The 12,220-nt window shown below is 32.4% G+C and overlaps 1 protein-coding gene across 2 annotated transcripts; it reads right to left on the bottom strand.

Moving 5' to 3' along the window:
• Positions 1 to 5,600: 5,600 nt before the first annotated feature.
• LOC133678917 (serine/threonine-protein kinase AtPK1/AtPK6-like) lies at positions 5,601 to 11,076 on the bottom strand. 2 transcript variants are annotated; one of them, XM_062101434.1, is made up of 7 exons: positions 10,186 to 11,076; positions 8,938 to 9,020; positions 8,733 to 8,853; positions 8,410 to 8,583; positions 8,087 to 8,194; positions 7,664 to 7,989; positions 5,601 to 6,424 (listed from the first exon to the last, which is right to left on the bottom strand). In XM_062101434.1, exons 1-6 carry the CDS (start codon positions 10,825 to 10,827, stop codon positions 7,705 to 7,707), a joined length of 1,413 nt encoding a protein of 470 aa, XP_061957418.1. In that variant the 5' UTR covers positions 10,828 to 11,076; the 3' UTR covers positions 5,601 to 6,424; positions 7,664 to 7,704. The 2 variants fall into 2 exon arrangements, with proteins under 2 accessions (XP_061957418.1, XP_061957417.1); XM_062101433.1 differs by having other exon boundaries at positions 5,601 to 6,189; positions 10,186 to 11,075.
• Between the last annotated feature and the right edge of the window lie 1,144 nt (positions 11,077 to 12,220).

The raw sequence follows: 12,220 nt of genomic DNA, 5'->3' as shown, positions 1-12,220 counted from the left end.
TATAATTAAAATATCATTTCAAATCACGATAAAATTTTTTATCTAAATATAAGGATTCCACCTAAAAATCACATCAATGAATTGATGACGTTAGAAGATGACAAATGAGATTTACTTATTACAAGTTGGTTCTTATCTTGAAGACAGTGATAAAGACCACCAAAAAGATAAACTATGCTACATGTAACCAAATTAAACGAAGGACATCCCTACAATGCTGGGCTCCATGTCTTACTCTTACTTTCATATGTTTTTAATTTATTTATCGATCTTCTTATTATTTTATATTTATTGTTATTTTAGTAGAGAGGTTGGATTCCTTGTGTGAGTTAAAAAAAAATGATAAGAAATATTTTGATGTTATATTCTTCAATTTATACAAATAATGTGTATATTATAGTTTTTTAATCAAACTTCATCTAATGGGTTGATTTATAAATTTAATGATTTGGAATTTGATTCAAATCAAGTTTTTTAATTGGATTGATTAAGATATTGATTCAATAAAATCTGATCAATTCAATTAAATTTGATTGTTAAAAAAATGACTTTTAAGAAGAAAAAAAAAACATTAAAATGCTTAGAGTATGAGTTTAACCTTTCACCTCTTACATTAACTAAAAACGTTTTACAACTCATTAATGCCAACATAAATAATTTAATTTAGTTTTAACACATACAATTTCACCGATCTATAAGACAATATTAATACATAAATAATTAAGTAAAGCATATATGTTAATCGTTCCAATTAAGGGTTCAAGCGTCATTTAATACTTCTAACAAATTCACCAATCCATTTGACACAATATTAATACACAAATAAATAAGTAAAGCATATATGTTAATTGTTTCAATGGGATCGGTAAAAATATGCCCTTAGAACATGGTTAAATTAAAAAAAAAAAAAAAAACGTAAAAGAGCTCGGTGTAAATTTTGTATCCTATGAGTAAATTTAACGTGGATTTAAATAGTAAATTGATAATTTTTATTTTTATTTTAAAATTATTAAACCTTATATGAGGGGTATAATAATCTTTTTTAATGTCAAAAAATCATTTATAAATTGAAAAGGGCAAGAACACATTTATCCAGCACAATAAATCACTTGATCACTCTTAACATAAAGTTTTTCTAACATGGCTCTAGAAACTTTATCGTCTTTTACATTTTCTAAAAACATTTAAATAACGCAATTTTGAAAGTTAAATTTTTTCACAACTTTGGTCCATAGTCCTTGTGTCTTTTCAAATTGGGTTTTTCTTTATAATAATCTGGTTTTTTAGGGGTTGTTTAGTAATTAAATTAGTATAGATATTATTAGAAAAAAAAATAAAAAACTTGGTTGGTACGCCAGCATGTGAATTGTCCCTGTGCTCTTTGGATGGTGTGTAAAATGTGTTGTGGTGGTCATACGGTGACTTCCAGAGCAACATTTGATTCATCCCAGCTTCCCCTCCGTCCAAATGCGGCGCGTGTTCCAAATAGACATCCAATTTGATGCATGCGATCCTTCCCTTCTTTTTTTTCCCTCTCTCTTCAATTTTTGCACTAACCTTGCAAAAGTTAAAAGTAACCCTTCAATTTCTTATTTCTTCACATTTGGTTAATGTTTTTTTAACTTATTTGTTTTATTTAAAATGATTTATGAAATTGAATTTTTTTATTTTATCCTACTTCAATTTTTTTATCTTTTAGATTTTGTACCTGTTCTTTTAATTGATATTTAGTTTATTTGAGATGATTTTTAAGTTATTTCCTTTTGTTATTTCATTATTTTTAAGTTTTTATTTCTACCAATTTGATCCTTATTATTTTAGTTTTAGTTTTTAATGTCTTGATAATTTTTTTAAATTGATCCATTTTTTTAAATTTCATGTTTCAACATTTAATTTGTTAGAAATTCAACTTCTTGATTTAGCCCGGGTCTAGAATTTCACAGGTTATGAGTTTGAAAGATTAACATAGGTTTAGAAAATTCACTCGGATTTACTTGTTTTTTTGTTTTTTGTTTTTTTAAGCTCATATTGTTTTTTCATTTATCCTTTAAAGTTTATTTAATTGGAGATTGGATACCATTATTTTTTTTATTTGTTTTCTATAGAATTTTTTATAAATTTTGATAATGACATGAGTTATTTGGGATTTTTTTATTTGTCATTATCCGCTCAAATCTAGCTTTTTTTAAGAAATTTTGTTTTTAAATTAAATTAAATTAAAAAAATAAGCATGAGATACTTATCTCATGATATTTTGATTAATTTGCTCGTTTCTTTAACGACACATAAGGCCTCTATTGGTGTCGACATGAGCTTTTTACAATGGTGTTTGAACTGTGGTTAAGCAGTGTCTATAATGAAGAAGTAACGGTATGTCTCCAACAAGCTTCTTGTTTCTCTTTTCCTGAATATGATTAATTATTATTTTTTTTGTTTGTGCTATTTACAATTTTTTTAAATCATATTTTTAAGTTAAATCAATAATTCAGATTTTATAGTTTTCTTGCTTTTAAAAAGAATTATTTGCTTCTTTAAAAAAAAAAAAACTTGAAATTTTTTTTATTCGACCAGCATCATTACACATGCTACCTATATATCCCCTTGACGTCATGATCTAGGATCACGAACAAGTATTTTATAGACAAAACCAGGTGATGCAAGTAAAGATCCAAAGTAAGGGATGGACGAAGCTGGGCCTTCAGTATTTCAAGGCAATGACGATTTCTGTCCCTTCATTTCTAGAATGAGCTGATGGAAAAGAATCTGCACTTGCTAGCTAGCTGCCTGCCTATCCTCAAGCCTCAAGGAGATTGTCGCAATATTTTAGGGACCCCTCTACAAGATGTAATGGTGGTAGAGTTTAGCTACGAATAAAAACATCCTTGATGAACTTTTTATTATTCTTTTTAAGAAAAAATCACTGTCTGACAACCATTTTCAAGATGATTGGCCTTGTTCTTGTTCATATATATATATATATATATATATATATATATATATATATATATATATACTCTACAGCAGTCAATACTATTTTTTTTAAATGTAAAAAAATATTAAGAGTATACAAAATATTTTAAACCCTTTTAGTTTGACAGACATGCATGACCCAAGCGACTTAGATTTAGTGGTCATGCTAAACCCAACAGTCTTGGGTCTGGTGTCCATGTCAGGCCTAAACGCTATGGGTATGACAGTCATGCATAATTAATTTTTTATATAATTTTTTTATTTTTTATTGAAAAAATATTTAAACTATTATTGAAGTATCCAAAATAGAAATCTTAACTAATTTTTTTATATTTGTTTTTTATTTTTGATAAAAAATATATTTAAACTATTCTTAAAGTATTCTAAACAAAAATTCAAGTGCAGAAATTATTTATAAACAACAAATTATCACAAAAATCTAATCTATCATTCTAGATCTAAAAATTCAAATCATATCTTAATATTGAAATAGTTTATTTTTATATTTATGAATTTGTTATTGCTTCAATAGAAATTTTATCTTCTCTCTATTTTTCTCTTTTTTTTATGAATTTATATTTTTTTATATTTTTTTACTCACTCATCGCAAAAAAAATATTTATTTAATGGGTGGTATTTTTTTAACAATACTGGACTATAAGTGTTTAGTTTCATTATGCAATTTCTATAGTTTTTTAACATTTTATAATGTTTGTCTAAACCCTTTATATGGATTTATGTTGCAAATGAGGTTTTTTTAAAACAAAATAAGATTCAAAGCTCTTGGATCTGGTAATGCCAAAAGACCCAAGTCTCTTGGGTCTCGCATGACCACCATACCCAAGCAGCTAGGGTCATGCCAGACCAAGGCATTGACTTAATGAAAAATATAGTTAAAAAATGAGAAAAAAAAGAGAGAAGATAGAATTTATATTGAATGAATAACAAATTTATAAACATAAAAAATAAATTATTTCAATGGGAAGATATGATTTGAATTTTTTTTTTATCTAAAACGTTAGATTAGATTTTTATGATGATTTATTTTTTATAAATTATTTATATTTTATTTCTATATAATTTTTAGACCCACTTTATCTTGGTCTGACAAAAATGTCTGACCCAGGTTTACTTGAACAACAACAACAACAACAATCAAACTAATAATAATAACAACAACAATAATATTAACCAAACTAACAACAACAACAACAATACTAATAACAACAACAACAACAATCATGCCACATTCAACATGCTTGGGTCTAGCAATCATGTTTGGCCCAAGTTAGTTGGGTCTGGCAACATGTCAGATCCATGTTACTTGGGTTTGGCAGGTCTAAATGCATGAATTTGACAATCATACCAGACCCTAGCAAATTGAGTTTGGCAACCATACCAAACCCAGACGTCTTGGATCTGGCAACCATGTCAGACTTGCGCTTGGGTGTGGCATCAAACATGGTTGCTAGACCTAAAGCGTTTAGGCCTGGTAACCTATATCAGATCCAAGTAAACAACAAACAAAGAAAGGACAATGGTGCACTTTAATTATTAGAAGAGAGAAAATAAAGAAAAAACACAAACAATTGATCACCGGCTGCAATCCAACCATGATATGTCTACACGCACCGCTAAATGTGAAAGATGGCACAGCTATGCATCTAGTGATACGACGATTAGCTAGATTTTTCCACCGAAAAGCGACTCACGTGCCTCCTTAATGGTGAGGGCGCCGCCCACTCGCCGAGGCATGTGAAACACGTTCCAGCAGCTTTTTGATTAAAAAATACAATGTGAAAATACTAAAACACCCCTCATGGTCCTTATAATTACACAAAATACCTCTAAAAGCAAAGCTTCTTTTGTCTTTTAAAAACATTATTTGCTTATACTTGTTATTTACTTGTACTTGAAAATTAAAAATACTTGGATTCTATTGTGAAAGAAAGCCAAAAAAACATTTATCCGCTCGTGAAAAGATAAAAAATTAAAAGTTAAACTACTATATTGTGAAATATCTCTTTATGTGCAGTAATTTTTCCACCCCCATTTAGCTTTTGATATAAAAGCTTTTGTTGTAATATGCCCTGGCCATGACATTTCAGGCTGAAGGATTCCAAATTTCTCTTCCTTGCTTTGCCACTATAATCAATCACGTGACCAACAAGGTAACTACAAGCACTTAATAAAGGTGGAGTGATTCTCCCTCCCGCTCGGACATGCACATCCATTTCCTTTCCTATTCCAACTGTTCACAGTCCATAAAAAGTTCCAATTATCCTGATTGATTTCTTATCAAAATTAACTTTAGCTTCTTGTTTATATCTTCCCAGCTTTTTGTACATTAATTATTGATATCCAAATTGATTGTGCGGTTTCTGAATTTAATCAAAAAACATAGCGAGGCATCTTCCAGAATTTGTCTGACATTTACATGAATGATTGTTATTCTTCTGCACGTGTTTCCAGTTTTCCAGCAGAATAACTGCCAAAGTGGTCATCAAATTAACAGCAACTCCAAGTATTCAAAGAACTGGTATGCTTCAACCCACAAAAGTTGCAGCTTAATTTTCTTTCATGACAAATTTATACATAATGCATGATTACAGACTAACCGGATTGCAAACTGATAAAAGATCCGATGACTTGTAAACTTCAGCGAGCAAATATAAAAGCATATTTTACAGGCACCCAAGTTTCTTTAGAAGATCTGGAAAAGCCATAAATAGAAACGCATGCTATGCAGCACTCAGGCACACAGTTTTATGCCATATTAGGAGATAACCTCTGGTCCAGGACCATGGCCCCTTTCCCTTAAGAGAGAAGGCGAGTACACAAGAACCAGATGAGAATACACTAATCACTAACACAAGCAAGGAAACGATATGAAAGATCCAGTTCTTTTTCAGTGATCTAACTTATCAGGTTATTTCAGCCAAACATTAAATGCGTAACAAGAAATACTGAAAAACACGTGTTAAGGTAGCTACTTCACTGCTCATGGCGGAGGAGGTAGCATGTACGAGGAGAGTTCTGACATCTCACGAGCATCATTGTGGTTTTTCTCGTGTACCTTTCTGATATAATCAGAAGCCCTCCCATCTATAACACTGTTCTCCTTGTGGATCGCATGTTTAGAACCATTACCTTCATCTGGCTGCATCACAAATGATATTGGCTTTGAGCTCCCCTGCGACTCTTGTGACCTTCGACTTCCTGGAATTTGAGACAGCAATGGTTCATTAGCAACCATGACCGAGCCTGTCATAGGGATGTAACTTTTGGTGACAACTGGAGGACTATGTGTTCCCAGACTCATCTTAGCAATAGAAAATGAAGACAATTTCATGATGTTCACCGCCACCTTCATTGAGTTCTCACAGAGGGAATTGTTGCTCCTATTTTTGCTACTCATGGCTACTTTATGGACTTTCAACTTTAGCCACTCTTTCTGGAAAAATAAGACGATATCTGGATTAACTAAGTGGATCAAATTAATAAGCTTCTGAAACTTGCTTTCAAAAATGTGGAGGATAAACAGCCTGCTTGTTATTCAGGTTCCTCAGTTTGTGACTACTCTTAGTTACAACCATATAAATACAAGCTTCCTACGGGGGCAGATATTACTTTCTCATTCTACCAATGACTGATAGAAGTCTTTTTGTAAAGGATGATATCGATGAGAGAGAGAGTGAGAAGAATATGTCCTCCCTACTGATCTACTCATGACACATGGTGAAAATCTAGTGATTGGTTTGCTAATATTTTCCTTCATATGCCCAACAAAATTTATCTATATGGATTAAAATAATCCAAACAAAGGGAAAATATATTTTTTGATAATAAATTTATATTTTATATTTTTTGTAAACACAGCAAAACAACGTTAGTTCCATGATAAATTTATGCCAATCCGTTCAAATTCTTCCACAAAATAAAAGATATGATGCTAGGTTGCAGATATGCCACTGAAGCTGAGCACATTCTAGTGAGGTGCCTAGTGAAGTTTCTAAGGAAGGAGTACTCAATATGTCACCTGTCTCCTAATGAAAAACAAGATTCTTCTATGCTACTTTCTTCTTTGTACTTTAAGAAAGCTTCTCTTTACTATCCACCATTGCTTTACATCACCTTCATGAGGAAGTCCTAAACAGAATCCTCTCTCTCTCTCTTGCCAAGCAATCCAAATGGTCTTTGTGCTTTGGATTGGATATTTTGGCATGCTTTTGATTAAAGACTTCATTAATCTCACATTCTTAAAATTTGATCAGCTCTCAACTAGCATAAGAACCAGCATGGAACTATTGCAACAAACCCAATACTGTTCTGTTTCACCAAAGATCAAAATCTGAAGGGAAAATGAATGAAAAATGGGAAATCTCATCACATTGTTGCTTCTTTCTCACAGGTTAATAAAGGATACACTTTTTTCTAACAGCTAACTTAATTAATTGGGACAGAGCACCCTGATTCTTGTTTGCAGTATACTTCTAAGAAGGATCATGTCCTGAGCTAAAGAATAGTTATTAGATCTCACATCTTTTCTGACAGGGTGTAGTTTAAATACTTATTCAAAAACCAATGCATGATTATACACGAGAGAAGAATGCCTATTTATTTTTTGTTTCATTTTCCCCATTATTTTTGTTTTTTAAAAAAAAGAGGTCTGTAAAAAGAAAGGTGAACTTACTCAAATTTCATTAGGTTGGCAGTGCTTCATAATCATTTAATTCATCCGGATGAAAGCCAAGGGTTAGGCGCAACATAAGTATACCCTTGAAAATGTTCACCAGCAGTTGGTGTGGGAGCTGGTGAGTCATCAAGGGGCATTGTTGTCCAACATTGGTCAAAGTTGGCTGTACAGTCTTCGCCACTCACATCTGGTATGTACTTTGGCTTCAGTTCTCTCGCCTCTAATTTTTTCCAGTTGATTGGCCGCAACCATTTATGGCCTTTGATCTCATCCCCGCCATCAAGACCACTGCCTAACCTTCTTGATGGTTCTTTCTGCAGCAACTACAACAAAAGACAAAAATTATGAGCTCTTAATTGAAAAAAGGAAATTCAAACAAACCATTGAAGAAAGGATATATCACAATAAGTGTATACTTACTCCTTTCAGCAAAGAGTGAGCTTCACTACTAAGGTATGGTGGAAGTTTGACTTTCTCTTTGATAATTCTCTCCTGAAGCTTCTTTCTATTTGAGTGTGTAAATGGTGGCTGAGAGAAGAAGTTTTAGAGATCATTTTCAGAAATAACATCCAGAATCAGTGCATACAACAACATTCCTCTTGATGAATCTTTGGAGAGGGGGGGAGGGGATTGTTGAGGACTTATGCAAAGCTCAATGCCTTACTAGTAACCAAATTTTAGAATAGTTTCCTCTCTTTGTTTTTACAAAAAAAAAAAAAGTCCTTGTTAATCCAATGCGTTACCTGCCCAGTTAGCATTTCATACAGAAGTATTCCAACACTCCACCAATCTGCATCTTTATTGTGGCCCTTGGACAGTAAAATTTCCGGAGCCATGTATTCAGTGGTCCCACACATTGAATTGGATCTGCTTGATTCATCAATTTCCTTTGCAAGTCCAAAATCAGTCAGTAGAACCTGCGTGAAAACAATCAGTTTCAGGAAAGACTTGTACGATTTTATTCTCTAAAAAATTAAAAAAAAAATAAAAAAAATAAAAAACTATCTAACTTAAATAAGTTCCACAAATCCTTCCACAGAATAGAGTGCATGGGTAATGCCATTACATGCCCGTCAGCATCCAAGAGAATATTTTCAGGTTTAAGATCCCGATGCACAATCCCGCACTTGTGAAGATGGGCAACAGCAGATACTATCTCAGCAGTATAAAACCTTGCCTGGTCCTCACTGTGTAACATACCAAGAACCAAAAAGTTAAAACAGGCAAATACGAGTCATGAAAGCAATTTAAAAGTACAAAACATAAGATACCTGAAGATCCCTTGCCGATAAAGATGAAAGAAGAGATGACCTCCATTCATAAAATCCAGGATTAAGTAAAGCTTAGACTTGGTCTGAAGAGAAATGAGGAAAAGATGAATAAGTACACAGAAGATTATATATTATTCATGCAGACTTGTCCATTGCAAAGGATTTGAAAACATTCCAGAGTCTATTTTAATCCTTCCTGATGAACATAAGATTTTTTAAAAAATAAAGGATTACAGTACCCTCATACAAAGATCAGTTTAAGGTCTTGTAATGGTTAACACAACTCAATAGTAAATATGAAAATCAATAACGCTAAAAACAATAATTCTAAAATCTGACTACTTACATCACCCTTGACACTTTCAATCATGTGCAATCAAAAGATAATAACTAAAGTACCATTAAGATTCTTGTGACAATTTTCAAACTTTGTACCATTGAGTTGCTATTGTTATAATTGAGCAATGCAATTACAAATTGACAATGAATACATTTTCAATTGAATAGGATTAGGGTAACATGGGCTTTTAATTTCACAATCTGTTACCCCAACAACATCAAAACCAGCTAAAACTGTCATTGTATAGCAATGGACCAGTGTTACACAAAATAATTCCAGATAATGCATTACCTACTGCATTAGCATATAAAGATAACGAGCATTTGTGGTTTGTACATATTCTTAACACCCAAATGGGTAATGAAGCAGAAAAATAAAGATATGGAATGGTTTTATTGTTTCTCCTGATATGAAATGAAACTAAGGTGAAGAGGGCCTGAACATCCATTATAGGCAACATATATGCTACTATACCGGCATGCATGAAACTAAATTCTCAATGCAGTATTGCTGTTTCTAATGCTTTCTTCACTTTACTTCCAAAAAGAAAAGAAAAAAAAACACAAGCATTAATCATTTAGAGCAAAGCAGCTATTATCATCCGCATTGCAGCACTACATAAAATCAGCATATTTTGCTAGTCTTTACTGCATGACATAAAGTAATGCTCCTTTTTTCTTTTCTTCGCTAGAAAATTTTCATGTGAATTCAACTAGAACAAAATCCCATTATATCAAAAAACAAAAAATGCAACTACTTTGCTCTATTAGACCAGAACACTCTTGCATCCAAGAATTAAAGATGTGTACAGTGCAGCATCCAAAAGTAACAATATTTAAAAGAACAACTTGAACAATCTCCAAGTATAAGAAGAAAGAAATCAGAAAAAAAGAATAATGAAATAGGACCTGAAAGGAGTAGCGAAGCTGGACAATAAAGGGGTGCACCACCTTAGTCAGGATATCCCTCTCAGCCTTCATGTAATCAACATGTTTCTTTTTAATTATTGTATCCTTCCTCATTACTTTCATTGCATAAATCCCATCCCCACTACCTCCTCCTCCTCCTTTTTCTTTGCTATCACCAGTCTTCTTTCTTACTTGAAACACCTTACCAAATGCTCCCTTTCCTACCACTCTCAGTATCTCAAAATCCGCAGGCCCGATTTTATTATTATTACCACAACTGCCCACTTGACCCTCATCATCCTCGCTCTTTCCCTTTTCATTGTCACAACTTTCATTTTCTATTACAGCTTCATCATCTTCTTGGATATGGTGGAAGGGGAGAGGAGAAGAGGGAAGAGGGCAGCGAGGGGAGGGACCCACAAAGGAGTGGGACCTGTTGTGGATGACAGGGGGGTCCAGGACAGAAGATGACGTGGAAGGAGAGTGTGAATGGTTAGGGTCATGCGGGGTTGATGATGGGCCAAAGACATCAGAGAACTCAAGGTCATTTGGAGGTGTGATCGTGAGTTTCTTCAAGTTGATGGATAAAAGAGAGAGAAGGGTTTTCTTCTGAGATGTGGAAACCAATTTTCTTCTCTCCATTTTTTTTTTTTACAGCAATTGGCAACTCTTGGCTGGCTATGGAATCAATCAATAAGAGAGGAGAGGAGATGGAAGGCGAGAATTTTGATTGGCAACGAAGATTGAGAATCAGTTATCAGAGAAGGAATGATTGCAAAGTGGAAATAATAAAAGCTAATAATATGATTCATTGAGGGGAGGGAGAAGAGGGACTGCAGAACACCACCAGGCACCAACTAGTTCTAGTTGAAGTTGTCTGCCAACACCAACGCGCTTCTGATGCTTTATGTCATCACTCGCTACTCGCTCTTTAGCCTGTAGCACCCATCTTTCATAGCTGGGTAAAATTAAAATACTAGCTGCAATCAGAAATATTCTTTTTGGACTCTAGGTAAAAAACAAAAAGGTAAAATAATAGTTTAAAATTATAACAGGTAGGTTTGTATGTGACTTGCGAGTCGTAAGTATTAATAGCTAAGCTCTCAAATTATAAAATAATTTGATATAATTTATAATAAAAAATAAATAAATAAAAAGATTTTAAAAACATATCAAAACTCCAATTACTATATCACTAATACTAATTAAAAGATTTCAACAAGAAAAGTCCAACAACATTAAAAATAATTATTAATAGTCAACGAAGTGGGTCACAAGAATCATCTAAAGATTGAGGGCTTGTTTTTTTTAACGGTTCGTGTGGCCCACTTAGATTACTATTGGTGACCTTTTATTGTGTCATTAAATTCATCTTATCAATACCTTTCTAATGATACTAATAATATTATCATCGAAGTTTTAATATGCATTTGGTATCTCTTTATATTTTTTTACTTTTATCTCTCTCTTCTATTCACAAATTACTATGAGAGAGAGAGGAGAGAAAAAAACAAAGAAAGAAAAACCCTAAAGATATATCGAAGCACCAATGATGACACCATCAATACCATTAAAAAAAATCCCAACGAGATGGATCCAACAACATCTAGGAAGGTCACCAATAATAATCAGAGAGTCACATGAGTTGCTAAAAATACAAGTGAGTTTTACCACTTTTGGATGACTCGTGTGACCCACTCTATCCAAACCTTTATTGGTATCATTAGATTTGTTTCATTGAGATCTTTTCAATAATACTAGTGGTGTCATTATCAATTTTGACATGTCTCCAAGATCTTTTTTCTTTTCTTTTTTCTCTCTCATTTCTTTTTAATGAGAATTATGTCAAACTATTTAACTACAAAAAAAAAACCTTAATCTTATTTGAAAAATACAGCATCATCAATTATTTTTAAAATATAATTGTAATTATTTTATTTAAAGAGAATTTTTAAAAAACATAAAAAAATAAACAATTTTAAAATAAAGGCTAAAAGAATCAAGTTTATATTTGCATGGGCTTTAAAGAAAATTT

Source organism: Populus nigra, chromosome 18 (genome assembly GCF_951802175.1).
Source record: "Populus nigra chromosome 18, ddPopNigr1.1, whole genome shotgun sequence".
Taxonomy (NCBI): Eukaryota; Viridiplantae; Streptophyta; class Magnoliopsida; order Malpighiales; family Salicaceae; genus Populus; species Populus nigra.
The sequence above is the reverse complement of the archived record's forward strand: the minus strand, read 5'-3'. Positions and strand labels throughout refer to the sequence as shown.